Here is a 19,506-nt window from a genome sequence, read left to right on the forward strand (position 1 = left end):
GCCTTTGCGTGCTACATTCCATTTCTTTTTGGGTGACCAAGTGCGCCTCCTAATACAGGACAACGATAAATCCGTGAGCTCACAAAGTTTCTTCTAGGATTCCTCGATACGCCTAGTTTGCTAGGAATGCCACATTCGAGTAAATCGAAATTGCTCGTAAGGGTTTAGAGTTGATATTAGGTTGGAAACGCTGTTATAAAATATACTAGAATGTTTAGGCCATCTAAAACCATAGGATATACTACTCCCTCCGTTCTAAAATTTAAGGTGTATTTTGGTTTTTTAAGACACGACTTGGACCAATAACTACTCTGTAATTATGTGCTTTATGTGAGGCAAAACCGGATTCATTACACTCATATTAAAACTACTTTTATGATTGTGATTTTGTATCATAAAACAACATATTAAAGTATTATATGTGGTCAAAGGCTTGTCTTAACAAACAAATACATCGGCAGGTTAATCTTCAACCATCTCATACCCTACTTAGGATTTGTAGTTTCCTTTTATATTTAATTAGGATACATAATTATTTTAAAATGCAATGATTATATTAAATTTACCTATACAAAATTAACATCTCTTGAATTTGTATGTGCTTATTTCATAACTATGCACATTCCACCATGGCGCAGCAACTAGGAAAAGCTTATACATGATGATCAAATATGTGCTACCTTTTCTGGCTAGGGGGCTAAATAAGAATGCTGAAAAGGTGAGGGGTCATAGTACGACAGAGTTGATGGTAATTCTCCAAAGTTTGGGTATGGATGTGCAATGAGACTATATAAAAAGCAAGTGTAGGCCTCCTCGTGGAAAATGCACCTTAAAAACAATGTGTACATGTAGCTAGCTTTCGTGAAGTCTTGCCCTTCCATCTCTATTAGTTGAGACATGTCCTATTCTCCTCTTATTTGATGCTCTTTATTAAATATAGCAAATCGCACGGAAGGATTGCAGACCGAATCAACAACAGGTAGCCTAGCACACACCATGGCCTCGGGCGCGTATTATTGTGTATGTGACATGTGTTCTTAGCAATAAGTTGTGTGTGATATGTGTAACATGTATTATTCGCTCCTGGGTGTCAATTATATGGGGTGACGTACCATGCATATAAAATTCGAACTGATCTTACATGGGACACTAGATTGACTAGTACACGACCCACAAATTTTACAAGCTACAATGACCTCCACTAGTTTCCATATAAGCTATCTTTGCATAATTGGACTAGGGCAGGCTGTTCAACACTAGTTTAATTACCAGTACAAAATACTAATTTAAACGCATATAGGGATAAGCAGTATGCTAGTAGTCCCTCTGTTCCCGGAGGACGACAGCAAGACAATTGCTTAATCAGGGATGTAAAGGGTGCTATTCTGAAAATTATGGGGTGAGACCTCATTTGTTTTTTAGGGGAAGATTTCATTTAGTTGGAGCTACCACAACCCAATCGTACGATCAGTTAAGAATAGTTTGTTCCCGATCACATCATTTAGTTTAATGAACTTGGTTTAATTACTTAGATGGCTGGCAGGAGCCTATAAATACCACATAGCCGGATGGTTCCACCTAGCATATTTTGAGTTAGCTATTGACCGAAAATATTGTGAGCTCAACTCACCGCCTGCTTCGTACGTCACTGGCACGGAGAGAGATGTGGAAGCTGAAGGTGTCAGAGGGTGGTGGGCCGTGGTTGCGGTCGGTGAACAACTTCCTTGGCAGGGCAGTTTGGGAGTTCGACCCAGACCATGGCACGCCGGAGGAGCGCGCCGAGGTCGACAGACTGCGCCAGGAGTTCACCCAGCGCCGCTTCCACAAAAGGGAGTCACAGGATCTTCTTATGCGCATGCAGGTATACATATAAACTTGTTGTTTAAGGCCATTTCTAACGATCCCCTAACAATTACATGAGTAAATGTGGGAGTAAACCTTAGTGGAGTATATTTACTTCACTAAGTTTTGACCGGACCTAGGCGATTCCTTATATATAATAGAGTAAAACTTATTTTTGGTTATGCATTTCGTCAAACACTTGTCAAGCACAATCACCATCACAAACATTCTCCATAAAGCAAATAGAAATCAAACCCTCTATGGAAATTGACCAAGGAAATATGAAGCTCACTAGTTCTCGTATGCCGCAATGGCGGCTGTCACGCCATGAGAGTAACCGAAGTGCGCGTCATGAGTCGGGGTGGTCTCCACGTGTCAGCCCCGACGGCAGTCGCAACCTTCTTGGCGTGCCTGGCATGCTGGAAGTACCCCGTAGCGATGTTGTCGACTACGAGCGTGGTGATGGCCGCGAGCATGGCAACGAGGCTGACTAACAGGAACATCTGCCACGGCCTATCGCCCCCCGCCGCGAAGGCCTTGACGGCGAAGAACAGGTCTGTTTCCGGGCTCAGAGCCGGGAACCTTTGCCCCAGGAATGGGATGGTGCGGTTCGCCGCGTTGGCCATGAGGATATAGAAGACGGTGACGAACTGCCAGTTGCTGCCCTGGTGAGCTCGGGCGCCAGCTCCTCACCTTGGATGGGATATGGCAACGGGCGGCAACAAGCAGGGGTGGCGGGGACGAGGGGGCAGAGGTGGGCGTGGGCGAGGGGGCGGGGGGGGGGGGGTATACGATGGGGGCGAGGGGGGCAGGATGGCTGCCGGCGGTGGGCAGGAGGGCCGGGGAGGTGGCCCGCAGTGCGTACGGATGCCGAGGAGGAGGTGGGCGTGGGCGAGGGAGCACCAGAAATTTTACTCCGGCCCCAATCGGCGTATTATATTTAGGAAAATGGTTGGGGCCGGAGGATAAATTTTACTCCACACGGCAGATTGCGGATCGGTTATGTGCGCGTTAGAGGAGTAAAACCGACTTTTTACTCCAGTAACACCGGATAGGGGATCGGTTAGAAATGGCCTAAGTATATTTATATATACATATACATATACATATACCATATATATATATATATATATATATATATATATATATATATATATATATATATATATATATATATATATATATCCATGGACCTCGCCTCTTCCTTGTAAAGTTTTAATCCCCAAAATAAATCACCCTTGGACGTTTCTTTTCTATATAGATGTTTCTTTTCCCTACTGTTTGTTATGTTACGCGAATCTGGGTTTTATGTAACTATAGCAACTACTGTAAAATTCTCAAATTGGACTATTATCTATTGCAGTATGCAAAGGAAAAGCCTCTTCAGGAGCATCTTCCGGCTATCAAGCTGGTAGATATTGCTCAAGTCTCAGAAGAGACTATTTTAACATCATTGAGGCGAGCCCTTAGTCAGCACTCTGCTCTGCAAGCACACGATGGGCATTGGCCTGGCGATTACAGTGGAATTATGTTCATTATGCCCATCTTGGTCTGTATTTTATTTCACTTACTTATGTCACTATGTTTTTTTACACAAGTCTTTACAAGAAGTTGTACTGCCAGAAATTATAGTAAAAATTGACGTACTTATGCTATGAAGCTTTGTCATTTCACTCCCTTTGTACGAGTCCTTTTACAGTAAAAAATGGCATGTTTAAGTAGTATCTAATTATAGTGCCAGCGACAATGTCCATACACAAGATGCATCAGATTTTTTTACCAACCGAGTCTAATAACTTCGAATGTTGGCCAGGTCAATTTAATGTCGGGTTGTCAATAATCCTGAAGTAGTTATCAAGAGTTGCATACTGCAGTTGGCCTGTGGACAACATTATGGTGATGAACTTTTTTTTTCTCGCAGATATTTGCTCTGCATGTTACTGGATCACTCAATACAGTCCTTTCAAGAGAACATCGACGTGAGATTTGTCGCTATATTTACAACCATCAGGCATGCCAACATCAGTTCCACTTACTTTCTAGTAATAGCCTTTATATGCAAATGCACATTACGGTAACATGGTACAGAAGAACATGACGAATTTGCATTTATTGTAATCTATGTAGAATGAAGATGGTGGTTGGGGCACACAAGTGTTGGGGCCGAGCACCATGTTTGGATCATGCTTAAACTATGTTACCTTGAGGCTTCTTCGTGAGGTGGACAATGAAGCCTTGATCAAGGGACGTGCTTGGATTCTATTGCATGGAAGTGCAGCTGCCATACCACAATGGGGAAAGATATGGCTCTCGGTATGCCACTGAGACACAAACAATCTAGTACTATTTGGCAAATATCTAGGAAAAAACTAACGCCCACACGTGTGGCATCTTGCACATCGCCCACACGCTTCTTTAACACTCATTTTACCACACGTGAACAGATGACATCAGCGGGAATCTTTTTGGTTTTTTGGCTTAAAATGTTTTATCTCCTAATTAAAAAATTGAATTCCAAATTCATTTTCACCATTAAATCCGTCTCGACGAGATCTTCAAAACTAGACCCCATGTTTATATGTTTCGACAAAAACTTCTTTTGCCCAAAAGTTGCCATGGTGTTTACACTGTAGTTGCCATAGTGCTTAATCTAAAGTTGCCATGTGGCAATTTTAGTTTGTAGAGTATGGAAATTTTAGTATTTCGATGATGGCAACTCCAGTACTTTGACCATCAAAATTGTTTTTTGTATGAACCATGGCAATTTTAAGTGTATGTATCATGGCAATTTTAGTTTATGGTTCATAGCAAGTCTAGTTTCTTAATTCCCAGTTTTTATAAATGTCAAAATTAACTTTTAAATGTAAAAAAATAGCTCAAACATATCATGGCAACTTCAGTATAAACAACATGGCAATTCATGTGCAATAGACATGGCAACTTTTAATCCAAAAAAATTTCGTTGAAATATATTGATATGAGATCTAGTTTCGATGATCTCGTCACGAGGGATTTAATGGTGAAAACAGATCTTCAATCAGACTTTTCATTTAAGAGATAAAACATTTAAAAAACTGAAAATCCAAAAAGATTCCCACATGCATGCATGTGGTGACGTGTCGTAGTCTGTGTGTTGTAGGGCATGTGGACGGGTTTCGTTCCCATGACACGTGTGGGCGTTAGCATTGTCCAATATCTATGCATGCGTGTGTGAAATAAACCAGGCTCTTTAGGAAAAATCTGGCAACTTCCTTAAGTATCATGAAGGGAGTTTTTATAACCCAGTTACTCATTCCATTTCAAAATAGATGACCCATCTTTATACTAACTTCGTATTAAAGTTCGTACAAATTTGAGTCATCTATTTTGGAACGGATGAAGTACATGTTAAGTCACGCTTTCCCCAACTAGGAGTATCTTGAACATACTTAAAGTGCAGTCTAAAATTAGAACTTAATGCCTTTTGCATGAACTTTCTCTATACGTACTATTATATAGCAAAAAAAAAACCACATTACAGGCTATGACTACCAAAAACTACCACTTTTCTTAATCTTTCAAAAAGTTACCACAAAATTGATTCGCTGTTCCAAAAAACGCAAATTACTATGTGGTTAACCTTTAAACCGTTTTTAACAACTGGGGTCCACTCGTCAGGTTGACCGTTAGATTTGACCTTTAATAGGTTGTGCAAGTGGGGTCCCAAATGATTTTTGAAATGCAATTGGGTCCCTATAGAATTTTGAAAAACTATCAGGTCCCTGTAAAATAAAATAAAAAGCAATCAGGTCCCTGCCGACGAGCTCGTCAGCGGCTCTGCGGGCCCTCTCCCGTAGCCCCAACGCCACAGCAGCCAGCGGCAAGCAGAGCGTAGGCATATGCAGCGGCGGCAGCGACGGCAAGCAGCAGCGGAAGGCAAGCGGGAGCGACGGCAAGCAGCAGCAGCAGCAGCGAGTGGCGGTCGCATGGCTAGCTAGCTCCGGCTGGCCGTGGTACGCGCGTGAGCTAGCTAGCTAGCTTTGGCTACATCCGTTGTGAACTAGTACTAGCTGTTAGGATAATCATGACTACTTAGAGTGTGTCTCAAGTCTGTTGGTTAGCCAGTGCGTCGTGCACGGGGCCGTAGCCAGGGTGTGTAGCGTGTGTGGGCGTAGGGATCAGTTGGTCTGACTGTGTTGAGCGCATACGAGTGCGTGGCATGCGCGCGGCCGGGCTATACGGATCACAGCGTGCGGCGCGGTTGCGTGGGTAGCTAGCTTTGTGTGTGATGCGCACATGCATGGGTTAGTGGCCGGGTCTTGCGTGAGTTCGTGAGTGTGCTGTTGTGTGTGCTAGCCTGGTATGAAAAGCCCTCCATTGTACTGCTCGGGGTGCGTGTGACTCGAGTTGTTGCTTGAGAAAAAGGCCGTCGTTGCGGCAAGCATATGTGCGCCGGAAAAACATTATCATGTCATGTGTCTCCTCTTTCTTCTATCTTCGTTCGTGCAAGAGAGAGAGAGAGAGAGAGAGAGAGAGAGAGAGAGAGCTGGGCACCGGCGCCAAGAGCGAGCTAGGGCTCGGCGTCAACACTAGTTAGCTCCGGCTGGCCACGATACGCGCGTGAGCTAGCTAGCTAGGTCCAGCTGGCGGCGTGGACCCGATTGCGGATGAGAGGGCTGGGGTTGGTGTCACCGGTGCCGGAGAAGAGGGACTCACCGGTGCCGGAGAAGCGGGACCCATCGTGCGGTAACATGAGGGAAGGAACAGACACGGGGTGGCGGCGGGACACGGAGGTACTTCGTGGCGGCGGCTCCTGCGTGCAGCAGGATGGCGGCAAGGTGAGGGAGGTGCTCCGTGGTGGCGGTGACGCAGGAGAGTTGCTCCGGGGCAGCGGCGGGTTTGGGGTGGTAGTGAGGTGCCCTCGAGCTCCGGCTCGGAAGAGCTCTGCTTCGAGGGATGCCGTGGATAGAAAAGGGCGGTGGCCAACTCTTTTATTTTTTTAAGATTTTATTTTATTTTTGTTAGGAGATGTCACTGAAAGGTGGGCCTGGCCCAACTTAACGGTCACCGATCACGGTGTTAACCGTCAATGTTTATGAGTGGACCCCAGCTGCCATAAAATGGTGTAAAGTTTAACCACACAACAATTCAAGTTTTTTGTAATAGCAAACCAATTTTGTGGTAGTTTTTTGAAAGATTAAGAAAACTGGTAGTTTTTTGTAGCCATAGCCTGTAATCTGGTAGTTTTTTTTATGTATACTAATAAGCAAACCAATTAAAATTCATCAAAATCTTGATATTGATGGTATTTTTTTTCTAGCTAATAGTGTTACTCCAATTTAAAATATCTGTCCATGACTGTTTTTTTTCTATGTTAATTACGAGAATATTTTTCCTAAAAATCATGAGAATAATTATTTATCTTCGCTTTAATTAGTGGAAGCTTTCCCAGTGAAATATTATAGCTTCTTAGTTTCTAGGGTATGTTAGGTCTCAACCCTATAATTACCAAATGCTGGTGGCCAAAATTGTTGTTGTTGTTTTTAATTTTACATAGAAACCATTATTTCTTGGCTAAGGAGGGGTCAATGGAAGTGATTCATGTTTTGCAAATGAAGGTGGTCGGTTTGTATGAATGGTCTGGAAATAATTCGATCATTCCTGAACTATGGCTTGTCCCACATTTTCTTCCAATTCATCCAGGTACTTATTTCATTTGTGTGAGTAAATATTATTGAATCCTCAACATATCTAATGCTCCTCGTGACTAAAATATACTGAATTGTCAAAATTTGTTCCTACTATCTCTCTTCTCTTTGTTGTTTTCCCTACATGCACGAGTCAACATTCTCGAGTTTCTCTTTGTCTTACTATCTACATTGAATGCACATATTTTTATTGCCTACATGTCAATATTGACATTTTCATGCACTCATCTGCTGGCTATTAATTATGTCACTGGTTTTAATTAAATTTTATGAAGTTAAAGATATGAGAAAAAAATACTTGTTCAAAGTTGCTTTTTGGGTAAACTATAGTTGGAAAATACTTCAATAGACTCAGACTTCATTGCATTGATTATATTCATTGGACATTGGTATTTGGGTTTCTGTCATGGAGATTTCATGGCAATAGACATTTCTAAGAGGTTGGGGGGACTGTGCAAGAGGATGGTCGAGGAACAAGATTCACACGATGGATTTCACCTAGGTTTGGGCCCTCTATCTAAGAGGTAATACCCTATTCCTGCTGAGTGTTGATTCTTACTCGTAGGAGGGTTTTAGAACAGGTGTTAATGCTCCAAATGCCAACCCCGACTAGGTCCCTAGCCATGCCTTATATAGGTCCGGCATGGTTAGAAGCTATAACGGCCGACTGAATTTATGTATACTAGTAATGGCACATTGACTGCCAATGTTTTCAGCTGCTACCTATTACATGATGTAACACCTGGATTGCTGAGTGGAACTGGTAGTATTGCTCGCTTTCCTGGCACACCCTTTGACCTACCGACTGAATTGCCTGGACAGCTTCCTGTCGAATGGGTTTTGTGGATTTGTCCTAGCTATATAGGAGTCCTGTTATGGCCTTGGGCCTTTCCCATCCTACTGGGCTTGTTCCATGTCATGGGCTTGCCCGATTGAGATAGCCTCATCAGATTCCACATGTTAAAAACATACTAATGATTTAGACATAACTGAATGTAATTGAAAAAAATACAATTATATATGTTATCGATAGTTTTGACACTTCACATGTAACTTAGCGCATTTTGGGATCATTCTATGACCACTTTATTTGTGTGAGTCATAGGAAAATAGGGTCCTGCTACAGGGGATAGTTGCCCCCAGGGCCACCGTATGATAAACTTACCTTATTAATTCATACCGGTGGAAATCTATGCAGCCACATGAATCTCTAGGATTGTGTGGATGGTGGATGCAGGGGGAACATCTACCCCCCACCCCGCAGCAAATCTGGAGTGGTATACTTAGTGTAAGTTGATATGGTGCATACGACTGGGATAGTTCTATAATAAGTAACATGAGTTTCATGTTTGTTTTGAAATTATAATTCTGGAGTGCTAAGTTTTGTTGTTTATGTGGATAAAAGGTAATGAATCAAGAACCATTCAGCATCCTCAACAATTCATTTCGTTGTTTCTTTTATGATCAGTTTTTCTTACTTGGGTGAACTTTCTTTTCCATAGGACGATTCTGGTGCTTTTGTCGGTTGATTTATATGCCAATGTCTTATCTTTATGGTAAAAAGTTTGTTGGCCCAATTACACCAACAATATTGGCAATAAGAGAGGAGCTCTATACCACACCATACCATGAGGTCGATTGGAATAAAGCACGTGATACTTGTGCCAAGGTTCGTTTTAGTAAGATTGCTAGCTCGAAATGTAATCCTTATTTCGGAAGAAAATATATTAGTAAGTTATTTTTCGAAAACATATGGTACCGTAGAGTGCAAACCACATACATAATTTATTTATTATGTATGCCATCTCACACTAAGTAGTAATAATAACTATGCATGTGTAAACTTTTTGTCCTATATGGCATAGTATCATTTTGTTGTGTGTATGCTCATTGCTTTCAAAATTAGAACAACATTGAATATATAAAAAAATAGTTTTACTTTGTAAATTATAAGTTTATTTATATATGTAGTACATGGTGATGTTAATTTTGAGTTGAATTGCTTACACTTGTCACATCTGCATGTTCGTATGACACAAAAATAAAGTAAGTAACTATTGAGAAATATGAGTGATTGCGAAAGCTGTAGAAGAAGCATCGCACAACTGGTGAAACTGGTGACTAAAGCTTAGATAAGGTGTCTGCCGATGCCAGTAAGATGGGAAAATTAGATTTATATACTAAGTATAAATCCTTCTTGTTTTCCTTAAATTGAAATTATCAAGTAATTAACTTACGTGTCTACATATTTGTTCTTAACTTTGTTTCTTTGCATGCAGGAAGACCTTCGTTATCCAAGGTCGTTGCTGCAAAATGTTATTTGGACATGTCTAACTAAATTTGTGGAACCAGTGTTGAATAGTTGGCCAGTTAATAAGTTAAGAGAGAAAGCATTGGAAAACCTCATGAAACATATCCATTATGAAGATGAAAGTACAAAATATATCGGTATATGTCCGATTAACAAGGTAATTTAGGCTTGCTTCTTAATTAATTGTGCAAAAATAATAATGGATGCCTTTTTGTACTTTTGCAAAAAAAATCGTCGAATGCCAGACCCAATTCGTTTCCAAATGACCAAACTTTATGTTTGGGACTAGAGCTGAGATAAATACAACTAATATGTAGATATTATGCATGATCTTCAAGGATTTGTCAATCTATATGTCATTTTCCAAACCTATATATTTTAGATAATACTAATGGTAAAAACCTCATAGCCAATACTGTCTGGACTATAGTTTTGTTGACTAGAGGAGCTATGAAGCACTCAAAGAAATAAATGTTTTACTGTATTCATTATGCATTATTTAGTGTAGTAACCTTGGTTCTTATGCAATTTACACTTGTTTCTTTTTTCGACTTGTATTATATTAAATATATGCATTCAAAAGGAAGATCATCATGATAGATGTTTAGTATTATTTAATGGTGTATGTTTAGAACTAGACAATCAAACCAGTCCCAACCCCCCAAATCCATTCATTGCCACTCTCAAGTTCATGTGTAAACGTCCTATTAGCTATTATAACATCTAAATGATTTTTTGCCATTTTCTTGCAATTTATCTCATAACCTAATTAATTTGAAATAACGCATTCAATTTTTTTATTTCTCTAGGCACTAGATATGATTTGTTGTTGGGCCGACGATCAAAATTCAGATGCATTGAAGTTGCATATCCCAAGGATCTATGATTATTTATGGCTTGCAGAAGATGGAATGAAAGCACAGGTAACACTTTCTTGTCATTGTTTTACCACTACTTTTTTGTTCATTCCATTTTTCTGGTTTAGAATGGCTAAGGAACAACTACTTCACCCCGTTGATCCAACTACTACCGGGAGATCGTTTGTTTATACCTTCTGTGTTTCCAAACAATGTACTTACCGTTGAAACCAAAATTATAAAAATTACTTCCTTTTTGTAGTTTTTGTTCTATCTATTTTGTTTTTCCCACACCTTCGCAAATGTCATGCCATCCAAAAATTTGCACGGATGTGAAACAAATCAATGTATTTTGCCAAAAATATTCATATATGTTCACTATTTTTTTTAGATTTTAATGTTCCATCGGGTGCATGTAAGCCAGTGCTCACAAACTTCATGTCCAACCGTGAGATAGTTTTGTTGTGATACATCATCTCATCGGGGCCATCACGGATAAGATGGGGTTCGTTGTTTCGCTGAATGAATGGACATGATTTATATGATATATAAAACTTGCGCTTTTATAAGTAGTAGCTAAGGAGATAAACAGACAACTAACGGACAGAATGGAGTAGTAGTGCAGTGGCGAGAGAGATTTGTGATTAGAGCCTCCTCTAGATCCCCTGATGCTGGTCCCTCCCCTCTGCTCCCCGAAGTTCCATCAGGGCTGAGCTAGTCAAAGGTCTATTCCCTATACTACCAATAGGTTAAGTAGCTTCAATAAAACCAAAATTTACCCTGGAGCTCCTATAACCTTACCTCTTTTTTTGGTAGCGGTTGGATGAGAGAAAATTATGCTAAGGAGAGCGAGGTACTTGGGTTGTTAATTGTAAAGGAGAGGGGAGGCAGCATGAGCGATGACTATGTGTGTACATTTTTTGGTTGTTTTGTGTGGATCCACTTTGTTGGCCGTAGCGGATTTGGCCCATTTTAATTAGAACTAATTTTCAAACTAAGGTCAATGTTGAAAGCAAATAAAATCCAATTGACACTCAAAAATTCCGAGAAAATTTCGAAAAATCAAATTAGACAAGTGGAATCCAATAAAAATATGAAAATACAAACATAGGAAAGAAAATACGTTTCATCCTCTTATGCAAATTAATTCCAAAAGATTTGAGATTAATTTATGCAACTCCACAGAAATGAATTTATTGATACACACAGCTGTCTTGCAACATCCTTTCTTCATTTGTTGAGTCCATGAAAATGAGGATGTTACATTGTTTTTATGCTTATTTGTTTTTGTTGATACTTTCCATGTATTTGATGTGACAGCCTCTTTATGTACACATGTGTAATTCAAGTGTTCTATGAAGATACATGTGTATTGAATATACATATTTTGCGAAATTGTTTACGACAGGTATATGATGGCTGTCAAAGCTGGGAGACAACTCTTATTGTCCAAGCATATTACTCGACGGACCTTATTAATGAGTATGGTCCAACACTTCAAAAAGCCCATGAATTCATTAAAAATTCACAGGTTTAATATTCTCTATCTCCCAACCCACATATTATAAATAAAACAATATTGGCTTAGTAATTTGACATCAACTTACTTCTTACAGGTTATTGAAAACCATCCTGACAGCAAAGCTTATTACCGGCATAGATCCAAAGGTTCATGGACACTTTCAACAGCTGATAATGGTTGGTCTGTATCGGATTGTACTGCAGAAGCACTTAAGGTCATTACAAGTTATTTATGATATCCACTTAATCTAGAAACGTGAAAATGTTCTTTTGTGGAAAACGTGATCACTAAGTGCAATACTCATTTAATATGTGCTTCATCGAAAAAGTATCTACTATTTTATAGATTCCAAACATTGATTTAATAAACTTACAAAATAGAATGGTGAATAATTCTAAAATTTCCCAAGAAGCTTGTGAACGTATACGAAAAAATAGAAGCAGGAGTATTATACATAACTAATACAACACATCTTGATTTATATTTTTTGTATTATATATAGATTATAAAATTCTTAGACCAAATTTGCAACTGCACTTGTGTCATTATGTCATTAAATTTTGTGAAAAGTTTCAATTATTTGGAAGTGTATAAATACCCTAATTTTTTCCATGTGGATAAGTCACTAGTGCATAACATAATTTTCTTAAAAAATATTATCTCTTTAGGCATTATTGTTGTTGTCAAAGATCTCTCCTAATCTTGTGGGTGATCCAATAAAAGGAGAACCGTTGTACGATGCGGTGGATTGCTTAATTTCTTTCATGGTATGACTCTAACTTGAATATTGTTTCATGTCCTCATATTTAATTTTGTCATTTCGAGGTACTTTTTCTAAATGATAAATAACCCAATCCACTTGTATCATCACTTCTATAGTCATGCCTTTAGGTAAAGGTTGTGTGGTCTTCTCTGGAGGTTAAGTCAGGTAAAACAAGGTGCCCTGCAATCAAAGTTAACATGAAAATGTATCAAATATACATCTAAAGTTCAAAATTATGGAACTGCACGCACATAAATAGAAAAAGTACAATGCAAAGATGTCAATTGCGTTAAAAAATCATGTCACTAATAGATAGTGCCACCAATGGCCAATAAATGTGTGTGGGTAGTGTAGATCATAATTTATAGCTAATGATTAAAGTATACTATGCTTCACCAAAATAATTTGGGGGGATGGCGTCATTTAGATCGTTGTGCTTTGAAATTGTTGATTTGGGTCCTTGGAGTACATTAAGTGTGTCACCTGATGTCCTGCCAATCATACATCTACAAACATGCTCACATGGTGTTCAACTTGTTGAAACCCTCTTTACAAAAGAGGGAAAGGTTGGCAACAATAGAGATGGGATCTCTTTTACTATCTAATGCCGATGACTGGGGTATCCTACAAATTTACCTGAGAGCTCAAAATGTGAGGAGTGGTGGCATATATGTATGTATGTATGTATGTATGTATGTATGTATGTATGTATGTATATGAGCCCTCCCCTCATGTCTAACCTCCTCCAAGTCTTATGATGTAGGTTGTGAATATTATTATTAATATTGCATTTTTAGTTCTTGAAACTGAGACCTCTTGGCTCTAATGGTGGTGCTAGAGGTCAAGAACTATGGGTTGAAATGCTCTAAAAGCTCCCAAAACCAATTTTTTTTTGCAAATATGAATAAAATTTGGTTTGTTATAGAAAAAGATAAGGTGTGATATAACCCTACAACTAAGAGACATAATTGCTTTTTCATGGCTCTAGCACCATATTGAATTGCATGCATCATCCAGCTCACCAAAAAGCTCAAGCTTATGAGGATAGGTTGGCAATATATTTCAACTAGTTCCTCCTACTCATCCTTATGGTTAAGATCGGGTTACAACCAATTATTTTGAGTCTTGGCCTAAGTTTGACCAGGATCCTCAATGACCGGTGAACCAATGCCAAGACTTTATTGGCCCTAGACCCGTTTTCCAAGACGAACACCTGAATATTGTGTTAGACTAGTTTAATTCAATCGATGTTAGGACAAAACAAAGGTACACATATGTGCACTAATTATGTCAAACATCATATGGGTAGAAGCATGTTGTGGTGGAACAGTTAAAATGGTAGCAATAATATGGATTCATCACATCTTTGTTTCTAGTGTTGGTGTTCAATTGTTATCATCATGAGTTGTTGACAACATATTGGAGATCCAATGGTGCCAACAAGTATTAGCTACAAAAGGTTTCTAAACTTCCTCTCTTGGATTTTTGTGCATTCAGCACAACAATTGCGATGATGAATAATTTGTAAAGGATAAAGAGTTTATCAACTGCATAAGATACAATTATATGTAGCATCATCATTAATTCCTTTAAATCGTTATTCTTTACTGAAATTCTTGTAGTTTTCTGCTCCATAAAGTTTATATGCCATCTTAAAACAAATTGTCTTCCTCTTTTTACCATATTTGTTCTCCTTTTTTTGTAATGCTTACTATGTTCTATGTGTTCCCTTTAAACAATTTAGCCTTGTATTTCACATGAATGATTATTGATAACACGCTTGTCTCCTTTGAAGAACAAAGATGGTACCTTTTCTACATACGAGTGTAAGAGAACTACTTCATTGATTGAGGTGAGTATTTGGCAGTTCTAGGTCTCTTATATGGAAAACCCAAGTGCACCAATTCTATGGGGACTCTGTTTTAATTGCATGTAACTAGCTTAAAAAAACCTTGTGTACACAAAATAATCTTAAAATCGAGACATGCAGTTTCAGTTTGCAAATTCAAATGTAACCAGTTCTCTGCGAGAATTACCGCCAATTTAAATTTTATAAACTAGCAAAATTGATATCCCACTACAGTACACTTGACCACACTTGCAAATCAGCTAGTTCTGAATAGTACGTTTTTTTGTCACCACAGATGATAACTAGATATACAATAATAAACAATTAGTATCTATGGATGAGAGAAATAGGAATGGGGTCCAATTTATGTAGCAGATACCCCGTATGTTAATGCTCGAACCAATTAGCACATGAATATTATAAAAAAATAAACAACAACATAATCTAATAGTTCAAACTGGGGAATAAATTTTAATTTCTAGCATTCGCTCATCAGTTATTCCTCTTGTCTTGTGTACCGTATATCTATTCAAAATGTCCTAATGATATTTTTGTTTTAACATGTTTTGCTTGATAATACACTATTTTTTTATTTGTTACAGGTTCTCAACCCTTCGGAGACTTTTCTGAATATTATGGTTGATTATCCGTAAGGAGGAAAACATCTTACTTGCAGAAAATATCATTTATTATTTTTTTCCTTCATACACTTGGAGAGCTAATTAACCTACTTAAATAAATTGATAGATCCGTAGAATGCACATCATCGGTCCTTGAAGCCTTGATTATGTTTCGAGAAATGCACCCAGGGTACCGCAACGAAGAGATAGGAATATGCATAAAAAATGCGTCCATGTTTATTGAGAATAGTCAACGAAAGGATGGCTCATGGTATCAAAAATATTTTGTTTGCTGGTTTCAATTATTTGAACTCTCAATATTGGCAGTCAATAATTGGATTATTTCTTATCTAACAGGTATGGCACATGGGGTATATGTTTCACCTATGGAACATTATTTGCTGTAAAGGGATTAATAGCTTCTGGAAGAACTTACGAAAATAGTTCCTTCATTCGCAATGCATGCAACTTTCTGTTGTCAAAGCAGCTAAGTACAGGTGGATGGGGAGAGACTTATCTTTCTAGTGAAACTGAGGTAATTGTTCTTGAGCAAGCTTTTGAGATGCTATCCATAATGCATGTAACCATGCGCTGTTATTAGGGTTTGGCAAGGTCCTGCTTGATTTGTTTTTATTTTTTTAGCTTGAGCAAGATTTTTAGGGGCCAACCGCCTATCCTTGAGCAAGATTTCGAAATGCTATCCGCTAGCAGTTGTATCTTCTTTTTTAGAAAAGGAGGACGACCCCCAGCCTCTACATCTGGATGATGCATATGGCCATTTTATTAATTATTAACACAAGACCTTACAGATTTATACAACAGTAAGACTAAAACCACCAAATAAGCAACATCTGTCGCTATCCCTATCCAGTTGATGTAGGGGCGCAGAAAGTCTGGGCCTAATACCAAACAGACCTCGTAGCCAAACCTAGCATCTATGACTTGAGGTCCCAACCAGGATGCCTGCCGAGTATGGGCACCCACCAGTCCGGCGTGCTCCTCAACCAGGACGCCTGCCAGACTTGAGGTCCCAACCAGGACGCTAGTAGTTGTATCTGGCAGATCATTAGCACAAACTCATTAGCACCAAAGAGTTCAGAAATTTGAACCATCCATTGGAAATTCATTAGGAATAGGCTGTGTTGCGCGACCCTGGACTCACTAAACCAGTGTCCTATGTATGACATACTTGCAAGGCAAACTATAGAGCAAGACAACGTTATAAGAGGTCTTTGGCCCTCCATCAGTATAACTTGTCCTCTACTTCCCTCCACAGCTGTGTTTGTTCATATCACCTTGATATTTGTGTTTTAGTTTCTGGCCAAACGTTTGTTGAGTGATCCTGTTTTCATTGCAACTAGCTAGATTTCTGGTCAAATACGCCTGGTATTCATGACTAGAAAAATAAACTGTCCATTGATGGCTTGCTGCCCAAATCGCTGATTACTGCACCATTGGTGGCAAAAGGTCCATTGATGGCAAAACTTGGCTGTTAACATTTTCTTTGCTGTAGCTAACCTCTTAAGTTTTGGATCATATCATTTTATCCGAAAAAATGCAGCAAGTATGCACCTTGTTTATTGATAGATCCGAGAACATACGTACACACCCAATCAGCAACAACCGAGGGAAACAAAAAGGAAAAAGTCGTACAATCACACCATGAAAAAGAGCCTCATGGCACAATTGAGACGAGTAGACGCTGCTTGCAGACCATCTTTTGATCAACACCAACTGTGCTGAAAACACACATTCAGTATATACTGAAACCATCATCCCTTCTGGAACCCGAGCAATATATAGGGGGTCGGGATTAACTGGCTGAGTTTTCAACCTGACTTGTTTCATCATGGTTAACTTGTACTCCCTCCTTCTAGATGCATCCGCTTGAGCGACAAGTAATTCTGGATGGAGGAAGTATATTTTGATTTGCTTGTAGGTAGTAGTTGTATACGCGCTACTCAGTCATCCCGGAACTCCTATCTCTCAGACAAATTCAATTTCCACATATAATAATCTTACTCATTCTTCATGTGTAATCAATGAAAAATAGATATCCCTTATTATGTTGTCAAATGAACATAGAAATTAGTCATGTCAATCTATGTGAAGTGTGTTGGAAGTGAAATTGTGACAAAATATTTCTGACCTTATTTGTTAGTCGATGCCGCCCTTACCTTATCAGCCTAAATGTTTTACTGTAAAGCCCTTGTTGTGCAAGCTACCAACTTGAGTCCTTTGATTGAATAATCAATTATGTGCATAATGATTGGACATTTAACATTAGTAGTCTAACTCAAAACTGCTAGATACCGTTCCCTTTGAACCATTTATATATTGTGAGTACTGATTAGGGAAAATCCTAATGAATTTAATAATGGTTTTCACTCTAATATTTTACAGTCTTATGTGGATGCCGCTAGTCCTCATGCAGTCAACACTGCTTGGGCAATGTTAGCTTTAATTTATGCAGGGCAGGTATGTTCTAGGATGCTAATATATCATTAACTTCAAAATATTCTGGCATCCACATGTTATTTTCATATCACGGTCATTCTATTCAGGTTGAGCGAGATCCCCCGCCACTATATCATGCTGCAAAAGAATTGGTCAATATGCAACTAGACACAGGCGAGTTTCCCCAGCAAGTAAGAATTGAACTTTTGAGTCTATAGAAGTAGCACACTAATATTAATAGTTTATTGTTCCAGCTTAGGATCATAACTAGTACATACTATCCAAAAAAATATATTTTCAAGGCACAACACCCTACCATGATAATGTTGAATCCTCTGATAACCTTGTTATACTAATACATACTTCCTCCGTCCCATAATGTAATACGTTTTTTTGACACTATATGGCAGTATTATACCAAAGTAATTTCTTTGGAAATGTCTTCCTAAAGCAATCTGAACTTCCACCTTTGGTGACAGGAACACATTGGATGCTTCAACTGCTCCTTTTACTACAATTATGGCAACTACAGCAATTTATTCCCCATCTGGGCTCTTGGGGAGCTTCGTCGTCGACTGCGTGAGAAGAACTGAATCCGCTGAACATGGTCCAACAGAAGATGAGATTGTGTAAATCCAACATCTGCCTACATCTATGAATCATTGCACTTCCAGAGTTATGCAGTACGCTGATTGCTGAAATAATATTTGAGTACTGAATGCTATAGCCTAATAACTCTGGAGAAAAGTCTAGGAATTTTTATGTGATGGGGCTGTGGTATGTAATAATACTATGGAAAACAATGTATGCAGGAAGTGTATTCATTCAAATAATATCGAATGGTCTGTCGAATGTATAGCTGTTGCCTATATAAGATGGTCGATTCATGTCACTCAATAAATCTTCAAGCAGTCACTGTTACTGTATGAAAGAATTCAGTGAGTGAGATGATTTTGTTCTTACCAAAATATATTGAGTCTTGCAGTGTTACGCTTCTTTCAAGCTGCTAGGAGTGTGTCTTTTGGCACACGAGAGTCGGTGGACGAAACAGAGCATGCGTTGCATGCAGCAAAAAAAAGAGGAGGAGCTGCTCTGCTCTCCTCTGTTTCAGCCAACAAACTCGATACCAGCAATGGCACCACGTGGCAGCTAGTAGTTCATACGTGGGTTTTGGCTGGCTCGGTCGACGTGCCGTCAATGTAGGGGAAGACGCCGGCGCCCCGCAGCTGCGGCGTGATCTGTGTCCGCCACAGGATGTAGTTGGTGCGGGAGAGTTTCTCGGTGACTCCTCCGCTGAGGGTTGGCTGGAAGGAGGAGGTGGAGGAAGACATGTTGCGCACTTTGGTGGAGATGGATTGGCTAGGGTTTAGTGGAAGAAAATGGCTCTATATACCATGTGCGACTTGCGGTAAATGTCTTAGCCTTTCTGGCCGACGTGCTTCGCGTTATATAGTTGGGGTACAAGCCCAGATATGCGTACAAGTTTTATTGAGGAGATACATCTTGAAGGAGAAAAATACAAGAGATAAAAAGATAAAGATTACATGAGTATCTAGCCTAACTACTCCTCCTTCAGTTATAGCAAGGATCTCCTTCAG

General features: G+C 39.3%; 1 protein-coding gene across 1 annotated transcript; it reads left to right on the forward strand.

Moving 5' to 3' along the window:
* The first annotated feature begins 1,600 nt into the window (after positions 1-1,600).
* LOC123088665 (achilleol B synthase) lies at positions 1,601-18,800 on the forward strand. Its single transcript, XM_044510897.1, has 18 exons — positions 1,601-1,861; positions 3,206-3,391; positions 3,764-3,853; positions 3,970-4,155; positions 7,440-7,524; positions 9,032-9,198; positions 9,809-9,997; positions 10,650-10,763; positions 12,106-12,228; positions 12,314-12,433; positions 12,888-12,986; positions 14,778-14,834; positions 15,434-15,480; positions 15,579-15,722; positions 15,809-15,986; positions 17,855-17,929; positions 18,016-18,099; positions 18,388-18,800. Exons 1-18 carry the CDS (start codon positions 1,664-1,666, stop codon positions 18,499-18,501), a joined length of 2,256 nt encoding a protein of 751 aa, XP_044366832.1. The 5' UTR covers positions 1,601-1,663; the 3' UTR covers positions 18,502-18,800.
* The last annotated feature ends 706 nt before the right edge of the window (positions 18,801-19,506 follow it).

The sequence above is a fragment of the Triticum aestivum genome, chromosome 4A, assembly GCF_018294505.1.
Source record: "Triticum aestivum cultivar Chinese Spring chromosome 4A, IWGSC CS RefSeq v2.1, whole genome shotgun sequence".
NCBI lineage: Eukaryota > Viridiplantae > Streptophyta > Magnoliopsida > Poales > Poaceae > Triticum > Triticum aestivum.